General features: G+C 42.5%; 1 protein-coding gene across 1 annotated transcript in view; it reads left to right on the forward strand.

Annotated features, from left to right (window-relative positions):
• The window catches only part of grin3bb (glutamate receptor, ionotropic, N-methyl-D-aspartate 3Bb), a 112,704-nt gene that overhangs the window by 64,315 nt on the left and 22,193 nt on the right, over positions 1-26,196 (forward strand). The window contains exons 4-5 of the mRNA XM_084100767.1: positions 80-225; positions 2,894-3,009. Coding sequence (XP_083956893.1) covers positions 80-225; positions 2,894-3,009 — 262 coding nt within the window. The remainder of the gene's footprint in view (positions 1-79; positions 226-2,893; positions 3,010-26,196) is intronic.

Genomic DNA, 26,196 nt, shown 5'->3' on the forward strand with positions numbered 1-26,196 from the left:
GTACTCATTCAGTAAATGCACAGCTAAACAATGCACTATAATCTAAAACTTAGCTGTTTTTCCTTGCCCTTGGCCTCAGCTTCATCACCCATCTCAGGGATTCCGATTTGGCACTGTTCGGGAAAGCAGTGCAGAGGATTACATGAAAAAGAGTTTTCCTGAGATGCACGAGTATATGCGGAAATTCAATGAGCCCACCACACCTGAAGGGGTCGCCACTCTCAAGTAAGAGACCAATTCACCCAACAGAATACACTCATCTAGCAGATGGCAGCAACTGCTCCTGGGCTGCGTTCCAGGCCACTTTTAGACACGCACTTGCAAACTTCCCTAAGCACTTCCCCTCGGGGGAACCCCTGCCACCATTTTGAACTGTGTTCCACTTCGTGAAGTGGACGAGGGAAGTTTATATGGACAGACCCTCGCTCCCTCGATTTTGACAGAGGGAGCTAGTCTACTTCATATGTACACTTCAGGCAGCTCCATATACCACAATGCAACACAATTGTGACGTCAACGCATATTGCGTTTAATTTACCCCACCACAAACAACTCTATGATTAACTATTTATATATAAAAAAATAAACAACTCAAACACACCTATATACATATAGACTGATGCATTAATTCAATTCAATTCAAATTTATTTGTATAGCGCTTTTCACAATACATATTGTTTCAAAGCAGCTTTACAGAAAGTGTGCATTAAACAATTTTGTAAGGGAAAAAAATAAATAATAAATCAACCGCATGGTGGATTCTAAGTGATCAAGGACTTAGCACGTTCCAGTTCAGTTTATTGCAAAGGTTCCACCAATAGTGGGCACTCATGCAACGTAAGCAAGGACGTACATCCGAATGAACGAGACGGAGGGAAGTTAGCGAGTGAAGGGCATGACCATTTTGGACTGGTTCGCAGCCCTTATACTGCCAAACACTATTAGTACAAAGAGAAATTTACAACACATGGAGAAAAAAAACAACTGTGCATAGTTATCAATAATTCAAACAGCAGTTGCACCCTGTTCATTACAATGCAAATGCTGAATCTCAAGTTTTTTCTATATCAATCCTCCCTAGTGACTCACTGGTTGACAATACTACTAGAGGTGTCAATATCTCAGCCAAATGAATTCAATTTTTGAAAAATGCTGTCATTAAAATGAGGTGTTTGCCTGAAGCATTTTTTTTCTCTCAGCATATTTGAGTCTAAGTTCTGAGATTCCCTCTCACTGCTGCTCGCCAGGCGAGTGGTTTGTTGTTTCCTGCCAGCTGCAGTGACACAGTCTGTCACACACATACCAAATTCTGAAGAGTGTGCTTTTGTTTGTTTATTTATTTAAATGTTTATTTATTTTTGGGCTATATAAAAAAAAAATAGAGGAGAACTATGATAGAAAAAAGGAGGAGAATTAAAAATTCTTATGTGATTTTTATCTAAAGCCTAATTAACAAGTTTGAAAGCAAATCACATAGATTTTTTTTTCTAGCCTAGTTTGCACTCACACTAGAGATGAATTTAGAAGGAACAGCAGAAATATTAACATTTTGAGAGTCAGCGCATCTCACTTCCTTCCATAATTCCTTAGTAAAGGTTTGAGTCTGTATGACAGATGGCAGAATTAAGCCTGAAATCATGGCATAGAAGTTGCTTCATTTAATATTTGGATGTATCATTCGGAATGTAATTGGAAGAAAAACTTAAAAGAGAAAAACGTCTTCAAAAGAGTCAAAGATCCATGAAGTATTTAAATTGGCTGAAAACTCTTTAATCCTTTTTTTAATTTTGAGAAGAGGATCAGAGGTATCAGTGACCATATGTATCGCAATGAACCAGCAAAGCAATTCATTTCTGAAATATTTGATTTTCAAATGTATGCCACATTATGTCTGTTTTTGCCCTTTGATGTTGTTTATATGCAGTTTTATTTGTACTCTATTAAGAAAATTTCATATTTAAAAGAATATACTGGTGGTAATATGTTAATAGTTTTCATTTGTCAATAATCATTTTGATTTGCCAGATTGGGATTACACTGATAAAATGTGTGGGAAAAGAAATGTTATTATCTACAGTGACCGGCCACAACATATAAACTCGTGTGAACGTGATAATATGTTGTTGCCACAAGATATTAATTTGTGGGAACGTCATATTAAGTAGTGGGAACGTGATAATAAATCGTGGCCTCGAGATCATATGTTGAGGGAACGATATATTTTTCTCGTGGCCACGACTTCATATTTTGAGAGAACGACATCTACAGTATTTCTCGTGGCCACGAGTTATGTCGAGGGTACCTGTGTCGCGTGTGAAGATTCGATTCCCATGTTTTATAAAACTCGTAGCCACGAGAAACGGATGTCGTACCCTCAACATATTAAGTTGTGGCCACGAGAAACGGATGTTGTTCCCTCAACATATGATCTCGTGCCCACGAGATATTAAGACGTTCCCACGACTTAATATCACGTTCCCACGAGTTTATATGTTGTGGCCACGACAAAACTAAGTGAACCGAACATGTCCCCTCCCGGTCACCGTAATTATCAACCAAAAGTGCTTCTAAATATGTTTAATTTCAAATGTGCTGCTGGCTGAACTTTTTGATAAATGACATCTTTTTCTTAATCATTAAATTAAGGAAGGGTGGACTGCTGCCCTTAACGTGTCACAATCCATTAAAAGTCCTTTTCGGGCTCTATTCAGCTTGCATGTGGTTTAGCGTAGCTGCTGATTTATGGCCGCCACTGCAGTTTATGAACATTTAGCTTAGACAAATGATGTCTGTGTTCCATTTGCACTGGAATCATACTGTGCATGTTTAATGAGAGTGTGTGCTTGCCTGTGTGTGTAGTTTTGTAGCCCCCCCTCTTTTTATGTTGTGAAGGACAGATCCGCCTCAACTTGATGCTTTTATCATGGACAAAGCCCTGCTGGACTATGAGGTGTCCATTGATGCCGACTGCAAGCTGCTGACAGTTGGTAAACCCTTTGCTATTGAAGGTAAGCAGAATGTACTATCAAACTATTTTACTGGACACATTGGGTAGTTAAGTGTGTAACATTAAAGAGATAGTTCACCCTACTCACCTTCATGTTGTTCCAAACCTTTCTTTCTCAGTGTTGCTTTGGACCCTACAGTTAAACTGTATGAAAAGCAACAGTTACAACATTCTTCAAAATAACTTTTTAAAGATTCATTTGAGGCGGCCACATTAAGCAGGGTTGCCGCAGGTCTTGAATGGCTTACATTGAATACAAAAAGTTTATACATTTATTATAATTTCAAGAGGTCTTAAATTTGGGACAGAAAAACAGGAAAAGTGAAATGGCCTAATGTGATTGATTGTTAAACTTCAAAAGCCTATGATTTAATTAATTGGGAACGCTGCACGTTTCAAAGTAAATACATGACACTGTTGCACGTTCTACAGGCTCATGGTTTCAAAGCAGTTCGCAATCAATGAATGGCGCAGATTTGTGCCAGGCAATTGCCTACTTCTTATGATCTACTGTTGATGAATTAAGACATTGGGCCCTATCTTGCACCCAGCGCAATTGACTTTGTACACCGACGCATGTATCATTCCTATTTTGCACCACAGCGGACTTTTCCCTCCACAGACGCATGTCGGTAAACTAGGAAATGCATTTGTGCTCCCGGGGGTGGTTCAGCGCAAAGAGGAGGCATGTTCCGGCGCAAACGTTCCCTGGTGCTATTTTGCAGGTTTAGAAAACAATTCCGCCACTGACCAGGAAAAACCTAGTCTAATGTCAGTGGCGCGTTGCGCATGTTATTCATATGCTATTTTAAGGGTGCATGCTTGGCCATAATCAATGTAGCGTGTGCACAACGCGCATGCACTTTGCTTCTCTCATCTACACACAAATGAGCAGTTCTCATTTTTAGAAAACCATACAGGCCCGGGGTGGGTAATCGGGAGAATTCCCGGTGGGCCGCTTCACTTTTGGGCCGGTCGAGGATTTATTTATTTATTTATTTATTTTTAAACATTTGTCACATTAGTTACATTAGGCTACACACGTTCCACATTCTGACACCGCAGCGCACAGCCTCTGTATGGGTTGGACCATGTGAGGTAGTTCTCCCCTCCCCTCCCCTCCCCTCCCCTCCCCTCCCCTCCCATAGAGTTGGTTGGGTCCATAGCCCGTCTTTTCCAAACCGTTTTCTCAGGTAGGCTACTGCGGCACCGCCGGCGCCTACCGATAGCTGGGCCGGCCCTATGGCGACAAATCAATGACAAAATTAACGGAGCGCACAACTGATGCTTGGCGCGCGCAGTAAATGACATTCGCGAGAGGATAACAGATCTACAAGCGAGGAAACGGGAACTCGCGAGCTCATTCAAACCCTCGCGCGCGCATGATCATTCCCCACGCTCTTGATCTCCTGCTTTTGCTCGCTCGAACACTTTTATTTTTGGCAATCGATGGGCGGGACTTACTGTTTTAATAACCTCAAATGTCATTAGGTATCACGTTTTTTGATTAAAAAAGCATTATTTTTGAATATTTTTGAATACAAATAAATCTGTAAACATTACTTCAATATGCCTCTTTGTGGAAGAGTGGGATACATTTCAAATGCTTTCTTTCTTTCTGCTTTTGTTAATTTATCAACCTATCCTTGTGGAATAGTGGAACATTTTTTGTTAACTTCTCAGCTTAAGTGAATTATTATTTAACCTTTACATTATTTGTTGAACCATGTTATTAATAAAAACTACACAATGGTAAGAGCAGGGCCGTGCACAGACATTTTAAGGGGCAGTGGCCTAAACCAAAAAAGGGGCACTATAAAGTGTGCCAACAACAGAAAATGTAGTTATTTGTATTAGATCTGATCGAGAGTACAATAATTTGATTAGACAAGCAGCTAATTCTAAGAACGTGGATATGTTGTACACAGGGCTGGACTGGGGCAACAAAAAAAAAAATCGGCCCTGGCATTTTGGTCCAGACTGGCCCACTATATGATCATAATATCATTGGTCAACAATCATTGGGGGCATGCCTCCAGAAAATGTTGTGCATTTTAATGTTAAATTCATCAATCTGGTGCACTTTGAGAGTTCAAAATTAAAAGCTCCAACCCATATTCAGTGTGCAAATTAAACAAAGAAATATTCAAACCTTTTAGTTACAGTGTCTATTTACATTACACCTACTACATAATAATAGTTATAATATTAATCAAATGACAGTAATAGCCATATTTTGTAAAACAATAAAGGAAACTTTCATAATTAGTTTTGTACCAATTTCTGTACTTGAAAGAGATAAGCACATGATCTTATTTTATTTTGACGGAAACTGCATCAAGCTTTTATTTTGGCGGAAAACATGGTTTACAAACGCCTCTCATTAAATTTCTAGTGAATTGCGGTAATCGTCAACTATGCCAATGTGGAAATGATCTGTAACTCGGTTATGGGTTCCTACACTCATGACATAGCCTAACTGTTTTGAAAGTAACTGTTAGTTCTGCTTACCGCAGGCTCTACGCTTTCTCATCTTTCTCCTGATCCTCCTCACTATCATCATCTGCCACAGGAGCTGATGAAGGTCAGAAAACATACACTACCGTTCAAAAGTTTGGGGTCAGTAAGATTTTTAATGTTTTTAAAAGAAGAATCTTCTGCTCACCAAGGCTGCATTTATTTGATTAAAAATGCAAACAAAAACAGTAATATTCTGAAATATTATTCCAATTTAAAACAGCTGTTTTCTATGTGAATATAGAGTAATGCTGTTCTTTTTAACTTTCTATTCATCAAAGAATTTTGAAAAAAAAAAATTACACAACTGTTTTCAACATTGATAATAATAATGACTGTTTCTTGAGCATCAAATCATCATATTAGAGTGATTTCTGAAGGATCATGTGACACTGAAGACTGGAGTAATGATGCTGAACATTCAGCCTTGATCACAGGAATAAATTACAATTTAAAATATATTAAAATAGAAAACAGTCATTTTAAATTGTCATAATATTTCACAATATTACTGTTTGTTTTTTTATCAAATAATGCAGCCTTGGTGAGCAGAAGATAGGCTACTTCTTTTAAAAACATTAAAAAATCTTACTGACCCCAAACTTTTGAACGGTAGTGTATATTTAGACACATTTTACAGTGTCTGCTTCAAGGGCCTGTTTCTATTTTTTCACGCTGTTTTTCTGCACATTCCTTGCGTTTCTTCTCCATCTTGCTGACTATTTTGACAGATACACACTGACACTGCTGCACGCTCGCTCACTCACTCGTTTAAAGTTGTGATTGGCCCAGCCCAGTGTCAATCAAGAAAAGAACCAATGGGCCGCTGATCTACGTGTTTCATGGACTGGTCTGTCAGAAGAAGAAAAAAAAAAACCTAACGCTGACTTTTTCTGACCAGTGCATTACACCGGCACAAACCCAGCACCGCCAATTAAGCAAAACAAAACAAAACGAATGGGCCGCCGATGTACAAATTTTATGGGCCGTTAAAAAGAAAAAGAAAAAATAATAGGCCTAATAATAAAAATAATAGGCCTAATAATAAAAATAATGTATGAGTATATGAGATGTATCTGCCCAAAAAGCATGTCGGCCCACCGGGAAAGTGCGCGGTATGCCCGATGGCCAGTCCAGCCCTGGTTGTAGGCCTACAAGTTGTTAGCACTAGTAGAAAGAGCCAGAAGCCAGAAGCCCAAGAGCAAAACATTACCGACATAAATACAACAAAAACAAATGACTAATTTCGCAGATTCAACCACTGTCTTGCATAGCCTACCTGTTAATGCGACAGCTTTCGTGAACTGTCGTATACTGTGAGTGATGCTGCGGAGCGAGCGGGAAAACCTGTAACGGATTAGCGGAATCAGCGGAATGCTTTGAGCGGAGCGGTGGGGGTGGGGAAGAGGGGCACCTCAGTCGATGAGGGCAGAGGGGCAGTGGCTCTAGCCACCGGGCCACCCCCCTGTGCACGGCCCTGCGTAAGAGCTGAACTGTTGCTTCATTTATCCAATTTGGAAAAAGTGCTAATTTGGAATTCCACCATGGAAAAAGAGGGCCGGTCTTGGGCCTGAAACTCCCGGGCTGAAAAGTGGCCCCACTCCGGCCCTGAAACCATACATTATTACAAGGAAAAATATAAACACACAAGGGAAATCATTGTTGTGTCCATGAAGATGTGAAAAAATAGGCATAAATCTAGCTTACACATTTACCCAAATTTTTATACACTTGTTTAACCGAAGCTAATTTGGGTGGGTTTCTCCCATCCCCATACAATGTCACTTCTGTCTTTTACGGCCCTGACGAGAACGTCGGTCTTCTCGGATGTGAACCGCTCCTGGCGTGCGCCTGCCTGGCAAATCCGCCGTTATAATAGCAATCCGCCATGGGACAAGCATGCCTGCTCTTAAAGGGAATGTGAGATGTCGCTCTGATTGGTTTATTTCATGTTACGCCCAAACCACACCTATGAATAATGAAGCTACTTCAGATCAACCCATTTTAGATTTGCGTCGGGCGCAAGAGTCATTTATCCTGCTGGTATAATAGCAACAGCGCCCAAGACCCGCCCACAAAGTTACTTGCGTTTCGCGCTTGATACTTGCGTTTCAGATTGTTAAAATAGGGCCCATTGTTTACATTATGGTGTTTATATTACCAGCAAACTCATCGCCATTCTAATAAGCGCAACTGCTTTGTATACAGGGGTTACTAGGGTATCAGTTGTATTTCTTCTGTTCCATAAGCGCCACCTACTGTCAGATAGTGATTCTGCATTTTCATTCAGCCAGTCTGCTGTGTAAAGGGTGCAATATGCAGGTATAGGCTAATACAAAAATTATCCCTCTCAGTCATTATTCATGATCCACTAGAAGTGTGTGGTGGTGTTTGTGTCTACAAAGACCTTGGCTGCACCTGAAATGGAATACTTCCCTACTATGACTATGTGACAAAAGTAGTATGTCCGATTTCACAGTACTGATAAAAGAGTAGGCAAAAAGTACCTGTATGATTACTTTCAGTGATATTCTGAGTGTGCATACGATGGACACTTTACTATCCCATTAGCCACGGGAGAGGATCTGTGAATGGCATTGAAGTGACGCAACTGATGCTGGTAGGTCACATGATAAAGACAACATGGCTAATGCATAGACTGTAATCATCAGACTCAGTGAGATCCATTAGCAGCTTTCATTAAGAATAGTCAAAGGCTATCAAGGATAATCAACAGCAGACAGGGCAATGGAGACAATGCAGAGACAAACCAGAATGACAGGCAGAGGTCGAGGCAGGCGGCAAGAAGCAAGGTCCAATAAACAATCCAAGTCGGGGCTGGCAGAGAACAATCAGAAACTAGATAGAACAGTCCAAGGTCAGAGTACAAAGAAAACACAGGTAATAACGCTCAGAATTGATGGCCAGGGCAAATCAAGACTTCACAGAGAAGTGATGTGTGGAAGTGGCTTTTATGTTTGTGTGTGAATGAGGTGCAGGTGTGTTACGCAATCAGTCCCAGGTGAGAGGCATGATGGGAATTTGAGTTCGGTAAGGATGATTAATATTCCGGAGATGGCTCCCTCCGATGGTGCGGAGGCGGCGGTACGGGATCCTCCTCTGTAACAGAGCCCTCCCCCTGTGAGCGGCTTCTGACGCGAGGAGGCAGACGACGCTGGGGTCTTCCACGAGGTCAAGGGGCCGGTTTCTCCAGTGCTGAACATGCTTGGTAGTATCGGTCAGCAGGGTTGGCCACCAGAAGCGGTTTCTAAGTAAATGGGTCATAGCTGTGATTCCGGTGTTGAGTGTACCTGATCGAGGAGTCGTGGATGCAGGGGTTCTGGAACGAAAAGGAGGTTTGCTAGGCATTCGGAGGGAGGTGTCACTTGGAGGTTGGATTATTCGATCTCGGTGATGACATCCCATTGTACTGGGGCCACCAGCAGGTTTTCTGGAATGATGTTATCATTGGTGGAGGTTTGAACTTTCTCTTCTGTTTGACGAGAGAGCGTCGGCTTTAATGTTCCTGGTGCCCGGTCGATAGGTCACAGTAAAATGAAATCTTGTGAAGAACAACGCCCACCTGGCTTGATGGGGATTCAGATCTTTAGCTGATCGGAGATACTCGAGATTCTTGTGGTCAGTGAGAATGATAAATGGTTGAGTTGCTCCCTCCAGCCAGTGTTGCCACTCTTCTAGGGCCAGTTTCATGGCCAACAGTTCACGATTGCCCACGTCATAGTTACGTTCAGCGGATGTTCATTTTCGGGAAAAGAAAGCCCATGGGTACATCTTTGCTGGATTACCTTGACATTGTGATAATATCGCTCCTACCCCTGTGTTGGAGGCATCTACTTCCACAATGAATTGCCGTTCGGGATCTGGATGTCGTAGGATGGGAGCTGACATGAATCATGTTCTTGCTCATTGAATGCTTGACGTGACACTGTGGACCAGTTCAGACGGGCAGTGTGACGCTTAGTCATAGCGGTTAAGGGAGTGGCAACAGCACTGAAGTTTCTGATAAAACGCCTGTAGAAGTTTGCAAACCCCAGGAAACGTTGTAGTTCTTTGACAGTTTGGGGTAATGGCCAGTCCAAGACCCCCTTGACCTTCCTTTCATCCATGGCTACCCCCTCCTGACTGATACCATATCCCAAGTACGACGTGCTTATTTGATGAAACTCACATTTTTCAGATTTGTCGTAGAGTTGGTATTGCATGAGGCGTTTTAGGACTACCCTGACATGACGGATGTGTTCTTCCATGGAGTTTGAGTAGATTAAGATATCGTCGATGTATACGATTACCCATCTATCCAGCATGTCCCGAAAGATGTCGTTCATTAATGACTGGAACACGGATGGACTGTTAGCTAGGCCGAAGGGCATAACCAAGTACTCATAGTGCCCACTAGTGGTAGAGAATGCAGTTTTCCACTCATCGCCCTCGCGGATACAAATCAGGTTATAAGCATTGCGTAGATCCAGTTTAGTATAGTACTTGGCTTGGCGGAGCTGTTCTAAGGTGGCTGGAACAAGAGGTAATGGTACCTGAACTTGATTGTGTTGTCATTCAGTCCACGATAGTCAATACATTGTCGTAAACCTCCATCTTTCTTTTTTACAAAGAAGAATCCGGCAGATGCCGGTGAAGTTGAGGGTCTATTAAAACCCTTGGCTAGTTCCTCTTCAATGTAGTGTTTCATGGCTTCGGATTCGGGTTGAGACAAAGGAAATGTCCTTCCCTTGGGAGGTGTGGTACCGGGAATGAGATCTATGGCACAGTCAATTGAGCGGTGTTCAGGGAGTTGAGAATCTTTTTTCTTGCTGAAGGCTTCGGTGAGATCTGCATACTCGGATGGTTAGTTTAACTCTTCAGGATGGCGCGGAGGTATCTGGGATGTGATGGGAAACTCAAGAGACTTTAGACAATCTTGACAGGTGGTATCCCACTGAATGATTTGAGACGGTGAGACGGTAAACTTTTCCTCCTCCGAGAGGTCGGCCATCTAGCGTCTCCACTGTCTGGGAGGAATTACAGGGGTTTAATTTTAGTTGGTACTGCGAAGCAAACTCATGAGAGATGAAGTTCCCAGCTGCTCCTGAATCTAGTAGAGCAGTGGTAGAAATGACTTTATTCTGGATAAGCAGACAAACTGGTAGTGTGAAACTGGATGCCAGTGTGTTATATTTGGCATTAGCACTCACCGACTAAGAGTTGGATGCAGGGCGAACTGGGCAGGAAGATTTCATGTCTCCTGGCTGACCACAATAAAGGCACAGATGATTCTGCATTCGGCGTTCGCGTTCTTCAGGTGTGAGGTGAGTGAATCCTAGTTGCATGGGTTCGTGTGCGGTGGTGGTTTCATGAGAGTAGCGGGGTGGTGCTCGAGCTGAGCGTCGAGAACAGATTAGATTATCTACTTGAATGGCAAGATCAATGTATTCGTTCAGGCTTTTACCTCTATCCCGGCAGGCTAATTCAGACTGTAATTCGGTGGTTAATCCCTTCCTGAATAGGGTCTTCAGTGTGTCTTCCACCCAGTTGGTTTGAGCTGCGAGAGTGCGGAAGGTGAGAGCGTACTCGGCAGTTGTTCTCCTTCCCTGGGAAAGATTTAACAGTTGCTTGCCGGCATTCCCTCTTTCAGTGGGATGTTCGAAAACATTGCGAAATTGTTGGAGAAAAGTCCCGAAGGTGGAGAAGGAAGACCCATCTGGCCTCCAGACAGCTGTAGCCCACTCTAAAGCTCTTCCAGTGAGTAGTGAACAGACAAACGCTATTCAGCTTGAATTAGTAGAGTAAAGTGACGGTTGTTGATCAATGAAGAGTGTGCACTGTAGCAGAAAACCTTTGCACTTCGTTGGGGTACCGTAAAATTTTTCAGGGAATGCAAGACTAGGGTTGACTGGAGGACTCACAGTAGGTGGATAGACATTTTGTGGTTGATCGGCGGGGGCGTTCGCTGATGACACACGGAGACTTTGTAGGGCTTGAACAAGCTCCTCAGTGAGAGATGTGAGACGGCTCAGCTGATGGTGATGCAGTGCCAACTGTGAAGCTTGGGCTGATAGTTCTGTAGATAGCTGCATGACTGCTGCTGGATCGTTGGGTGGCGAAGTCTTCTGTTGTGAATCATCAGACTCAGTGAGATCCATTTGCAGCTTTTATTAAAGGGGTCATATAATGCCATTTTTGTACAAGCTAATATGATTCTTTAGGGTCTAAATTAAAAGTTTGTAATATACTTTAATTAAAAATTCTCATTAGTATTTTAAGAAAACACTCATTTTACCTGGTCAAAAACAGCTCTGTTTTCAGCACGCCGTTTAAGTGCATGTGTCTTTAAATGATAATGAGCTTTGTTCACCCCGCCCCTCTGTCCCCTCTGTCACAACAACACATGTGGAGTGTTGCCTTGACAACAGTTGAGAGTAACGTTATATTTTGAAGAATGGCAGCGGGAGTCTTATGGCTTATGGCCAACGTAATGTCACTTTGATCTATCTTTGTATGTACTGGCAGGGTAGAGTAGTGAGATACGAACGCTATGTGTTTACTGATGTATACGTTAGTACATTGACAGATTGATGTTACAGCTAACTGTTAATGAATGGTCATGAAAAACTTTTTTCCGGTAAATGTAGGCTTGTCCGTGATGCGTAACGTTATCTATGCAGTGTTAGGTACAACTGTCAGGGCTGAAGCACTAACATTTGATTTGAGACGGGGGAAAACATACAAGGAGATACATACTGGATGGATTTTGATCATTTTATGATGGTTGTGTACAGGCACTGCCAACACACATTTCAGTACAATCAACTTGTAAAAGTGCATGTACCATTATATGACCCCTTCAAGAATAGTCAAAGGCAGGATAATCAACAGCAGACAGGGCAATGGAGACAATGCAGAGACAAACCAGAATGACATGAGAAATGAGATAAACAGTCCAAGGTCAGAGTACAAAGAAAACACAGGGATTAACGCTCAGAAATGATGGCCAGGACCAATCAAGACTTCACAGAGAAGTGATGTGTGGAAGTGGCTTTTATTAAGTGTGTGTGTGAATGAGGTGCAGGTGTGTTGCGCAATCAGTCCCAGGTGAGAGGCATGATGGGAATTTGAGTTCGGTAAGGATGATTAATATTCCGGAGACGGATCCCTCCGGTGGTGCAGAGGAGGCGGTACGGGAGCCTCCTCTGTAACACTATGAGATAGATGCAGATATTGTCCTCTGCCTGTATTTTCTTATTTTATAATTTTATTGCTTGGAACGTTTCTGGCCTGCAACCTTTGGCAAGTGTCGCCTGTGCTATTTGCTAATGTTGCTGTTGTCTTATTGACTGCTGTCTGTAACTCGACAGATTACTAGGCATTGTAATTACGTTTTAATGATGACGCGTAATTATTGTTTATTATAGCGAGCTAGACTGAAGATGGGTAAACAACTCACAAATTACAGTCAGCCATCAAATGATTAGCCTAACTGTTCGATGCACACAGAAATGCCATTTATGCATGATAAACACAATATTTGAAAAAATGTTTGCAAAACACCTCATTACTTATCTTCCCACAGTTAGTCCGCTCTCGAGGTGCTGTCTCATGTGATGATGATGCAGGTTGGACTGCGTGTATTCTGTCAAATGATATGATGTCAGGAGTAGAGGGGCCAAATATGAATGTTTACAGTGTTTACAAAAGTAACTGAAAACTTTCTGCATTTTTACAATTTCAAAAAAACCTCATGGGTACCTCAATTTAGTTCCCCACGGTGACATGAGTCCATTCAGTCTGTGTGCATTCAAGCTGAAGTTCCCATGCACCGGGATAGAAAAACATGCACACACATACACACATACTGTGTGTGTGTGTGTGTGTGCGTGTGCGTGTATACACACAATTTTGACTCATCCCTTTTCTTAAAAAAAAATGGTTTAAAGGCTGTTTAGTGAACCAGTGAACATAATCACAAGCCATGTGCCTAAATTTGACACGAACACGCCTGCGTGTCCATACAGCACAAGACATACATGACATGAAAGCACACGGCCAAAATAAACACAAACTGCGTGCTACACTGAACACAAAACACACGCGGACAGAAGAGTGTACGGCCCAAGCGAACTCGAAACCACAAGCTTGTCCACCAAGACAAGACAATAGGAGTGTCAGAGCTCTACCACCAAACCAAGAATAAACAGACCGAAGTGACAGAACCCTGATATGGACATGACGAAATCTGCTATGTAATGTCATTCACTGAGCAAAATGGGTGTAATTACAAATCTGGACTGCCATCAGGAGGTACTGTGCTTGAGGGGAATAAAGAGAACAGAGATAAATTGGGCAGAAATATTCAAACTTTACATTTGCATATTTTAACAAATCCACAACTGACAAGGGAAGTCAACTTGGCACAGAACTCTCCTGCTGTCATGCATTTTAGTGGAGAAGCCAATTTAAATGCAAACCAGGGTTGTTTTCCAGAGCTGCCTATACAGGAAGAACAGCTCTTTCTAGAAAGAGGCACTGAAAGGTGTGCTGTAAGAGAGAATTTCTTTGGGTTAAATTGTGGTCCAGTTTGTAATTTTTTCATTTCCTCAGCTGGGTGTCTGGGCTAATTGAGCTCATGCCCCGCTCGAGTCATGTTAATTAGCATATGCCTGTTGTCTCGGGTCTTGTGTCTGTTCATTCTCACTCAGCATGTTTAATACCTCTGTAAACGTGCTGGACAATGTTATGCATGTTTTTAATGGATTAATAAGCATGGTATCATGCATCAGCCATAATTTAACAGAGAGGTCTTGCCCTTCAGTTCTGCCCTTAAATGGTGCAAACTTATTTGTCACAGACGTGAAATTGCTCAGAATTTAAGATTGCAGAGAGGCACAGAATATAAATCATTTCCCTCCGTTTTCACAGAGAAGGTTTAAAGGAACACTCCACCGTTTTTTGAAATGGGGCTTATTCACCGTCTTTCCTACATTTAGATAGGTGGACAAACGCATTTTTGTCTCAGTGCATGCATTGTTTTAGTTTGGAAGCGCCACCGCTAGCTTAGCTTAGCACAATGAATGGAATCCTTTGTTGCCAGCTAGCATGTCGTGAGTAATAGTGATTAAAAAAAACAAACCAACAAAAAAAATTACTTATTGTGGCCTGCGTATTCACAACGAGTACAAATAGCAATGCAGATTAAGACTAGGCAATTTCCTAGGCAGATATTGACTTGGAACTATATTGGGGGGAGGCACTGCTACTTGGGCGCAGAGATATCACGCAACATCTGAAATCCCCCAACTTCCGTCAACATACCAGCGTGAATAGTAGCCGGCTATTTTTCCTACAGTAGACATAGTGAATGGCGATGAACATGGCGGATTTTGTGAGAGACGAAGAGGGTGACTTCTCAGATAGTCAGATCTATCTTCTTCAAGCCCTTCTTCTCAGATCCAGAACCATACCTCTATGAAACAGAGTTTTCAGAAGATGAGCTGCGTGCTTTGGAAATAGAATGACAGGAGGAGGAGGTTGCGATCGCTCAACAGCCTGAGGACGCGAGGATGAGAGTCAACACGAACTGGTGGTGAGTGTGATATCTCTGTGCCCAAGTAGCAGTGCTTCGCCTGTGCTTCACCCCAATATAGTCCCAAGTCAATATCTGCCTAGGAAATCACCTAGTCTTAATCTGCATTGCTATTTGTACTCGTTGTGAATACGCAGGCCACAAGAAGTAATTTTTTTTAATCACTTTTACTCACGACATGCTAGCTGGCAACAAAGGATTCCATTCATTGTGCTAAGCTAAGCTAGCGGTGGCGCTTCCAAACAATCCATGCACTGAGACAAAAATGCGTTTGCCCACCTATTTAAATGTAGGAAAGACGGTGAATAAGCCCTATTTCAACAAACGGTGGAGTGTTCCTTTAAGATAATCCCTGACAAAAATGCATGTTTGAGCTGTTTTAACTGAAAGGAATGTAGGAAAGACGGTGAATAAGCCCTATTTCAACAAACGGTGGAGTGTTCCTTTAAGATAATCCCTGACAAAAATGCATGTTTGAGCTGTTTTAACTGAAAGCAACTTGCACTGACCAGTACCACTGTTTTGTCTCAAGATGCACACACCAGTAATGTTTTTTTACTAGGGCACATTTATAAAAGCTACTTAAATGCCCTAATTGAACTAAGGCCTAATCCTGGCTTTGTCTAAGCCCTGTCTGTGAAACCGGGTCTTAATCTTAGATACACTGCAAAAAATTATTTTCTTAATTAGTATTATTGTCTTGTTTTCTATAGTAAAAATAAATAAACATACTAAAAACAAGATACATTTATTTCATAGTCACAACTCATTAATATTTAATATAATAGTCCTTTAATAGTTTAATAAATAAAATATCTTTAAAGAGTATACTTCAGTGTGAAATGAATGTAATGCGTTCGAACACGCACGTTAAATGAAAAGTATTCATTTAAATAAAAATTTTAAGTTTACATTTATTTGAACTTTAGAGCGCTTTTGGCCGACAGAAGTATGACTTAAGTACATCTTTAGATATAATTTCATAATTACTACTGTCTTTAATTAGGGTTAAAATGTACTGCTGAATGCAATGACAAGCACCTATGAAAAACTACTTACTTACTTTAGAACACTTGTATTCCTCGGTTAGACTAGTGAGAGGTAGTTCCATGGCTCCACTTTGCCATAGAGGCTGATGTTAGTTAAACATCATGAGACACCGAGCCAGTTTTTTGCGTATGAAGTGATGGTTCGCAGAGAGTATGTATTGGCCAGTGTGACCATTGTCCAGGGGAAGAGTCTGAAGTGTTGGTAACAGAGATTCAATTTCCCCATTTCTTGTTGATGTTGTCCAGGCCATTAGCAATCTCTTTTGCTTGGTTGTTGCACCTGCTCTTTGACCTTAAGGCTTGAGTTGTACCATCTGCCTAGGCTTTAGACAGGCTGCTCAGACACTGTTGGTATTGGGTCGTCACCCGATGCAGAACCTTGTTTCTCTAAGCACCCTTTTTGACTATGGAGATGCTGCCAGATCATGCTTGTATGCTCTAAGCAGCCAGAGAATCCTGGAATTCCTGCTTTCTGTACAGATGCATCAATGTACTTGTTTCTTTCCAGAAAGGCATACAGCATCGGTGCTACGATGCAAAAAAAATATTTTGCCCTCGACGTTGAAAAGGCAGATTGGCCGAAATTGGCTGATGTCTGATGCACCCTTTTCTTTTGGTATTAGCAAGCCGCAAGCTCTTTGCCAAGCCTTGGGAATTATTTGCATCTGCCATACTACCCTCATGAGGCTCCACAGAAAGCGTAGGATGTCCAGTGTGTTCTTGTAGAGCTTGTATGGTACTCCGTTAGATCTCGGAACCTATGCTGCTATTGCTCGCCAGACCGTGTTATCTACCTCTTTCAATTTAGGAGGGCTAGTGTCCAGATTGAATTCAGGTGGTTGAATTGGTGCGATGACAGGTGGGATGACTATCTGCTCATGCCTTTTTGTGTCATGGTGGATGTTTTCCAGGTGTTTCTCCAATTCCTGCCTTGATGTTTTCAGAGTTCCACTTTTTTTCTTTTGCGAAGAGGTCTTTGACGAACTTGAAAGGGTATTTATTACAACAGGGTCTTTGCTTGTTCTTTCTTCTTGCACCATTTCATCAAGTTCTCTGCCTTTTGCAGAGTTGCTCAACATCAACCTCTCAGCGTCAGAGGCTCTTTTCCACTGTTTTTTCTTCTGTCTCCTCTCTTTGACTAGCCTCTCAATCTCTTGCTGCCTTCTGGATTTGGCTGGTGTGGTTCTTTCCACTTCTCCCTTTAGCCACTCTGAAGTGCTCTTCTCCATAGGTTCCACTTTCAAGCTTCCACTGCTGTGCCTACTTGTTGCTCCAAGATTTGCGTTAGATCACTGTTAATTGTTTCCCATTCTTTTTTGTTAACAGCTTTGGGACACTTCATACCAGGTTTGCGACCTTCAATCTTTTTTTCCCTTGGATGTCTTTGTGGTTGCGTTGGCTCCTCGAACCCACATTTCTGTGCTAGTAGCTCTCTCTCCAGTAACAGGGGTGCTGATGCTATGCAAACTTTGGTTTGTGTCCTGTCACTGTGCTTCACTTGACTGATTTGACCAGTTACCTTGTAAGAAGTACTGGTCAATGTGAGGCCCTTGTCTCTGCTCTCTCAAGAACCTTTTTTCCCCTTGGTGAATCCTCAAGCCCTTCTCTGATGTTATTTTCTCCCAACCACAAATGCACACCTGAAGCTTGCATTTTGCTGTCATCGTGGATGTCTTCTGTGATGTGCTCTCTTTGTCTATAGTTGTTTCCTTACTTGGGTCTGTACAGGGCCGGATTTACCTCATATTGTGATGTTGGCAAAAATTAAATTGACGCACTCGAGAGGGTTTTTGCTATTACGGGGTCGAGGCCCACTGCCGCCAGCGAGCCACTGGTGGGCCCTCCCCCACCTAGAAATGACGGTGACAACGAGGCCTGGGGCCATAGTCCTCTGCCGTCGCCACGCGCCGGTCCTTTTCGCGGGCGAGCTGGACTCGATGCGAAATGTTCCGGTAATAAGGAAGTAAGTCTGGAATCTCCAGTCGAGCCGCCGCTAGGACTCCGTTCTTCCAAGACGTCCACGAGCACGTGGTAAAGTTGTGGTCTGTTCAGTCCAGACGCAGACCATCAGGCGTGGGTCTGTCACTGACTTTGCCACAAAATGCCCCGTTCTGAGAATGGAAGTGCACAGCCGCTATTTTTGTGGTGCCCAAGAGGGATGGAGGACTCTGGAGTCCTGGAGTCTGGTGGTCTGATACTGGACCCGAGACCCATCAATCTAGCACTTCACTAGTGCATGTTCAGGAGGAAAGACCCCCCCCCCCCCCCCCCCCAACATGTGAGCTCACTCGTAGAGGTCTATCGACTCTTCATGGGCCATGTAGGTGCGTCTTTAGGGTTGTATGTTTTGCAACCGGCAGATCTTCACAGAACAGTGCTTTCAGTGAGTGATTATCCTAAATTATCTCCTAGTCTTGAGTCCTGACTACGGGTTTGCGCAGTCGTTGCCGCTTCGGCTGCTGACACTGTGCTTATGTATACTGATATGTGTTTATGCCGCAGCTCATTGGTTTGGCCCTGCCTATCAGCTGTGAGTACTCCCAGAGGAGCAACGCTATTGACTGTTGTTCTACTCTGTGATTGGTGTAAATGGTGGCAGGACACTGATGTTGACCCGATGGTTCCCACCATGTCCAATTTTTGGCGCTTCCTGCAGCACAGACTGGAAAATAATGTGAGTGCACCCACGCTGAAGGACTATATGGGTCCTTCATTACTGCTTTGTTTTGTTCCCCGGTTACGGGCAATTGGTCGGAAGGCATTGGTCAGATTCTCAGGGGAGCGAGGAGATTATGTCCATCACGGCCGCCTTCAGTGCCGCCGTGGGATCTAGCTCTTGTTTTGAGGGCTCATTCTCTACCGCCTTTCGAGCTCTTGGTTTCGACTGGATAATCTCTCCCTGGATAAAAAAGAAAGAAAAAAAAAACGGCTATGCTCCATGCCCTTGCTTCAGCTAAGAGCATTGGAGACTTACACGTGTTCTCATGGACGGTGATATTATCTGTTTCTGACCCGGCGACTGCAGTGTTACTTTCCGGCCGAGACAGGGCTACGTGCCTAAGTCTCTCTCTAACGTTACACGCTTTAAAGCACAGGATGTTTCTCATCTGAGCTGTCATCCTCGCGTGACACTGACACTCAGAGTGCTTGCCCTTTAACAGGGCTTTGCGGATGTATGTGAATCGCGCGGCCACCTTTTTTCAGTGGGGCCAGCATTTCGTGTGCTTTGGTTGCTGTACTAAGGGAAAGACGTCAACTGTCTCAAAACAGAGACTTTCTCACTGAATTGTGGACACTGTTGAGCTGGCTTACGCGTGCCAGGGGAAGGTTGTCCCCCACTAACATATGAGCTCATTCGACGAGGGCTGTTGCCTCTTCGTGGGCCTGGTCTAGAGGTATGTCTATCCAGGATTTATGTTTTGCTGCTGGCTGGTCTTCTCAGAACACCTTCACCAGATTTTACAAGCTGGATGCACTGTCTGTGGCATCTCAAGTGCTTTCGGTGAGTTAAGTTCCTTACTCATGTATTGTGAACTGTTCTAGTTGTACGCAGTGGTTACCGCTATGACTCTGTGTATATGGCTACTAGTGTTTAATACAGCTGTTACCGCTAACCCCTTTGACACTGTGTTTACTTTCATGCTTGAGTGCTTATTGTGTTTGTCTGTCCTGGATCAGTGCAGCCTTCGCTTTCATTGCGTTTGTATATGCAAATTTTGATAGGATGATATCTCATTGGTCTAGTTCCGCCTATCAGATGCAAGCACTCCTAGCAGCGTGGCTATTGGCTGACTGTCTCTTCCGTGGCTGGTGTAGCTTATCTTCACTACTCTCACGGCAGGATTTAATACAGTTCCCGCAGCATAGCTACGCAATGTAGAGTTACCGCTCTCGAAAGGGAATGTCTCTGCTTACTATCGTAACCTCGGTTCCCTGAGAGACGGGAACGAGACATTGCGTTAGTGGGCGTGTTCGCTGTTCAATCAGCTGTGCAGCGTTCAGTTGTGATTCTGACGCAATTGTCGCGCCCATGTATTTTATACTGCCCGCGAGCCTGTCAGTATTTGCATACTTTGCGACAATTGGCCAGCTGTTCCAAGCTGGCATTAGCCCATAAGATTTCAACAAAAGTGGAGAAGGGAGGAGTTCCCGGGCCGCAGTGTAGCTAATGTCTCGTTCCCGCCTCTCAGGGAACCGAGGTTACGATAGTAAGCGCAGACGTTTTTTTCTGTTCATTTGGCCAAAATCTCACTTTATAATAAAGAGCTATGCACAGGCTATTTTGGCTGTGACTCAAAGGTAAATCCAAGAAGCATTCTCCGCTCCTCAAATACATAAAAGATTACCCTTTATATATAAAGTGTTACTTAAGTAAAGAAAATGCTGTACTGGTACTCAAATAACCAGTTCTGTATTTACCGTAAAAAAGCAGAGACACTCCAAACTGCTTATGGCAGTTCATTCAGGATAGAGATGTTATGAGGTTTGACTGACAGTTTGAGGAGGCAATGGAGTTACGAGATTTGATCACAAGCTCTTTTTAATACTTCTCATTGGTTAAATATTGCAAAACCCACAGACAGACGTAAAGGGTAACCATAGTAATGATTTATGTTCAAAATTACGATTATTTTAAATTGTATTAATTTATAAAGTAATTGTCTCACATAGTTTTAGCATTAGAGTGAAAATTACACTGAAAATGTGTACAATTTACCAATTTACTCATGGAACTGCATTAAAATCTCTATATCTCTGGAACTGAACCATATAGGGTCTTTAAAATGAAGAGACCAAAATAAATGTTTGTTGAAAAACAAAATCTAAAAGGATTTTTAAGATATCTTTATTACCTCTTGAGTTACAGGCATGCAAACTTGTTTTTTTTCACATGCAAAACAAATTTTTACATTTAAAATAATATATAAACTTTAAATATTTAGTAATACAGTTAAAATTATAAGCAAGTACTTTACATGTGCTTTATTTTGTTAGTCAAAACTTAAACTAAACTAAATAAGTGTGCATCACAAAAGAGCCAGGGAAGTTTCACAAAACAGCCTCAAAATAGTCTAATACTATAGCTTTATTTTTTTTTAACAGAGCCATTAGAGAACATATCTATGTATGATTTATAATTTGAAGGTATCCTCTCTTCCCAACTTCATTCTTCTTTCCATATTATTTCACAGAAATTAAGACCTGGTCCTTTACTGGTGTAGAGGGACAATTGTGGTTTCTCTAGCAGTATTCCTACTAATATTGATTAATGCCCCCCAAAAAGTCAACATGTGTTATGACGCGTATCTTTGGGCAATAACAGTGGAACTGTACAATAGCTATATTTAGTCAAAACTAGAAAAGAGTATATATGAATAATTATAAACTACATATAAATAAACAATCCTACTTTCAAAATATACCTCCCCAGTGAAATATTTTATGTAAAATGTGTGTCAAACAGCTCTGGTCTCCCATATATCTAACTCTTAATAAATAATCCCCTCCCACCACACACACACACAAACACCCCATCCAGCAATGGTTTTAGCAATAACCAATTATGTACAGTAGAAAATCACAGTAATTACCAATGTTGTAGAAAACTCAATAATCAATTATGTATATAGAAAAGGAAAACACAGTACAATGGCAGCTGGGTTGCCAACCAGTTACTGCATTTAAATGGATTGCAATTCAATTACATTTTCACTCTGAATAGAGAATACAGGAAGCAAATGCATTCTTTAATAAAACTTTTAAAAAATTCAAAAATCACCAGAAGGTCACAGAGATTTTATTGTTTTCAACACATCTAGCAATAAGTGAAGAATGAAAAATGAAGCTTGTTATAATGATGAGCTGTTTAACTGTGACTGTCAATGAATGTATATTCATATTCAAATCATGTAATATGCATTACTTATTTTATTTATGTATTTATTTTGGCTGAAACAATTTAATTAAACAGCACTTAAACATTAAGAACTAGTTGGTGTTGATAGCCTAATGGTTAGCACACTGACATATAGTGCAATTGTGCCTCCAGTGACCTGAGTTCAATTCCTACCTCGTGGTCCTTTGCTGATCCCATTCCCCTCTCTCCACCCCACACTTTTCTGTCAATTGCTACACTGTCCTGTCTAATAAGCAAAAGAAAAAAAAGCAGTACTAAAAAGCAGTACTTGCAAATTAGAGAGTTTTACTTTACAGTTACATGGTTACTACTGTAAATGAAAACAGAGAACATATGGCTATTTCTTCTACAGTAAGTTACTTGACAATTGCCGCCAGTTAATTACTATGAATACTTTTACTGTAAGCTACTTGTCACTTGCTGCCAATTAATTACTGTGGATTTCACAGTCAGTTTCTTACAGTGTATCCCAAAAGATGTATAATGAGGCTATGAGGAAGAAGTATTCATAGTTTCATTCCGGAAAGGCCCAGCTGGCCCAACTCAATCACAGTTGTGGCAAAAAAGCCAAAGAGAGACAACAGTTAGTTTAGAAACTATTATTTTGCAATTATTTTGCAGTTGCTGGAGACGAGGTCAACAGAGACAAATGGAGAAAGAGCACTGTGAAAAACAGAAATGGTGGAGCTCAATGTAAGAGGAGGAAGATGTTGTTCATGTGGATTCATGCAGGAGCTACAGTGAAGACTCTGCTGGAACACATCCTCTAATGTGTTATTTACTGCCTTTGTTTGAAATCTCTAATTCAAAGTAGATGTTGTATTTTCAGTTTCCGTGTCCAGAGATCGGGTCGTCGGGGCCCCCGCCTTCAACTGCCACCCAATCCACTAAGCACCGGCCCCTTATGATCCCTCCTGCAGGTGGTGAGCCCACGGAAGGGCGGCCCCACGTCACTCTTTCGGGCTGAGCCCAGCCGGGCCCCATGGGGGGAGGTCCAGCCACCAGGCCTGGCTCCAGGGTGGGGCCCCAGCTGCGCCATGCCGAGCAATGTCACAGCCCTTGTTCTTAAATCAATCATAAAGGGTTTATGAACCGCTCTTAGTCTGACCCGTCACCTAGGACCTGTTTGCCTTGGGAGACCCTACCAGGGGCATATAGCCACGGACAACATAGCTCCTAGGATCATTCGGGTACTCAAACCCCTCCACCACGATAAGGTGGCATTTCAGTTCATTTTTATGGACAGAATTTCTAGAAAGAGTGTCTAGAAAGAGTGTCCGGAGAGTGTCCTGTTTGGGGACCACATGATTTCCTCTCTGTTTTTTGCGTATGATGTTGTCATGTTGGCCTTATCGCATCAGGACCTCCAGCATGCACTGGTATGGTTTGCAGCCGAGTGTGAAGCGGCTGAGATGAGAATCAGCACCTCCAAGTCCGAGGCCAGGGTTCTCAGTCGGAAAAGGGAGGCTTGCCCGCTTCAGGTTGGTGGAGAGTTCCTGTCTCAAGTGGAGAAGTTCAAGTATCTTGGGGTCTTGTTCACGAGTGAGGGAAGGATGGAACGGGAGATTGACCGACGGATCGGTGCAGCTTCTGCAGTAATGCAGTCGATGTACCGGTCTGTCGTGTTGAAGAAGGAGCTGAGCTGCAAGGCGAAGCTCTCGATTTACCGGTCAATCTACGTTCCTACTCTCACCTATGGTCATGAGCTGTGAGTCATGACCGAAAGGATAAGATCCCGGATACAGGTGGCCAAAATGAGCTTTCTCCGCAGGGTGGCTTGGTGCTCCCTTAGAGATAGGGTGAGGAGCTCGGTCACTCGGGAGGAGCTCAGAGTAGAGCCGCTGCTCCTCCACATCAAGAGGGGCCAGCTGAGGTGGCTCGGGCATCTGTTCCGGATGCCTCCTGAAGTTCCGGGCACGTCCCACCGGGAGGAGACCCCGAGGAAGACCTAGGACATGCTGGAGGGACTATGTCTCCCGGCTGGCCTGGAAACGCCTCGGTATTGCCCCGGAAGAGCTGGAGGAAGTGTCTAGGTAGAGGGAAGTCTGGGCATCTCTGCTTAGACTGCTGCCCCTGCGACTGATAATTATTACAAAAATGCACTTTTTAAAAAGTGTGTTAAGAAACTGGTAAGAAAGTTAACTTTCTTACACTTTACACTTAAGTGGCCTTATATTTCATTAATATTAAATGATCTGTACATTGTTTTTAAATTTGAAGTGCACTACAAGGCGTAAATTGCAACAGGCATATAGCTCTGACTATTGTGAATCAGACTCAGTCGGCACTCAGTCAGCACATTTTGTGGGCCCAAAGCAGATTTTCAAAAGCTAATCACCCCTCATTCCCCAATATACACATCCTACACTGACATTATTATTTTAATTTTTCCCAAATTGTCTTATGTATGCTTAAGATATAAATATGAAGATATATTTACTTATTAAGCACACTTATGAAGCAGTGATTTTAGCCAATTTTGCCAATGGGAAATTACCTACAATAGAGACCAATCTCTTTTTTTGGGACTGGTATGTTTTAGTCTAGATTAAAATGCAAAAATGTATAATAGTAAACTTTTTTTAAAAAACAAAACTCTTAATGACTGTTTGAAAACATGTAAATAATGTTTGACTTCCTTTCTGCATTGTCAGTGACAAGCAGGTGTCAGAAACAACTGGGTTACTATTGTGTCATCCAAGGAACAGCAGGAACAGGAATGGTGCTTTGGTAGGGATCCCTATTTGTCAGGCATTCTGACGTATTCAGTCTGATTGACTGAAAGGGAACGTCTGGGGAGGGAAGGAGGGAACGGAGATGTTACTTCCTGTGCACGCACATGCAAGAATGTGCGAATGAAGCGATACCTGCAAGGTCTGACCACAGGCTGAAGGTTGGGCGACAGGCCGAGGTGATTGCCCCCCGGTGCATGCCGCGCTGCCATGCCCATCTCGAGACTCTGCCGTGAAGCCAGTGCTGAAGCAGTCTCATATGAAGCAACCCGAGCGGTGTGACTGCAGATGCGGATGCCATATGCCCCAGGAGCGTCTGAAATACTTTTAGTGGAACTGCCGTCCCGTCCTTGAATGAATTCAGGCAGTTGAGCACTGACTATGCATGCTCATTCGTGAGACATGTTGTTATGTTGATCGAGTCCAGCTCCATAGAAAAGAGATCCTCTGCACAGGGGAGAGTTTGCTCTTTTCCCTGCCGGAGCACCAGGTCCCTGTGTTTACACAACTGCTCTTGCAAGATGGTTGATAGTCGTTGAGACAGTTGAGAATGCAAACGTCTCAACCGCAGCATCGAGATGGTCATGTTCCCTTAATGGGTACATGACTCATCCATGAAAGCCACCACAGAGTGCTTTAAGCCCAGACACGCAAAGGCAGCGATCGTGACTGTCAGACGAAGCCAGGAAACAATGCAATCCAGAAAGACACGGGTGGAATGATTTCTTTAAAAAGATGCATTGTCACAACCGTGCTTGCTGTTTTAGACAAATGAGCTCTTTTAAAGTGCTGAAGCACACAGGGAAATGGTTGCAGCACAACTTGCAAGACCTATATTTAAGTCTGCAATGTGCAGCAATGCTCTTTTAGAACTGCAGGAAGCAGTATGCAATGCTCTTGAAGCGACCACCGCTGGTCGCAGTGAAGTTTGTCTTGTCTTTCTTTCTTTCTTTCTTTCTTTCTTTCTTTCTTTCTTTCTTTCTTTCTTTCTTTCTTTCTTTCTCGCAGTTGTAAGTTTATATCTCATAATTCTGACTTTGTGTGAGAAAAAAGTAGAATTGTGAGTTTATATATGCACAATTCTGAGAATCAAAGTCACAATTCAGAATCTCGTTGAAACTTTGAAACTTTTTGGAGCTGTGAGTTAGGGCATGTCTCTTGTAAAATTTTATGTTAGAATTGTCAGAATTGCAAGTTAAATGTGAGATAAAAATCTCGCAATTGCCTTTTTTATTTTTTTATTCAGTGGTGCACACAAGCTTCCATAGACACAAGCAAACTTTATCAAAGTAATTATTACCAAGCATTAATGTTGAACCCCTGGTGGCCACGAGGGCCCTATATGCAACCACTTATGTCGCTTATTAGGTAGAGCTGG

The sequence above is a fragment of the Abramis brama genome (assembly GCF_963993115.1).
Source record: "Abramis brama genome assembly, chromosome: 23".
NCBI classification, from domain to species: Eukaryota; Metazoa; Chordata; class Actinopteri; order Cypriniformes; family Leuciscidae; genus Abramis; species Abramis brama.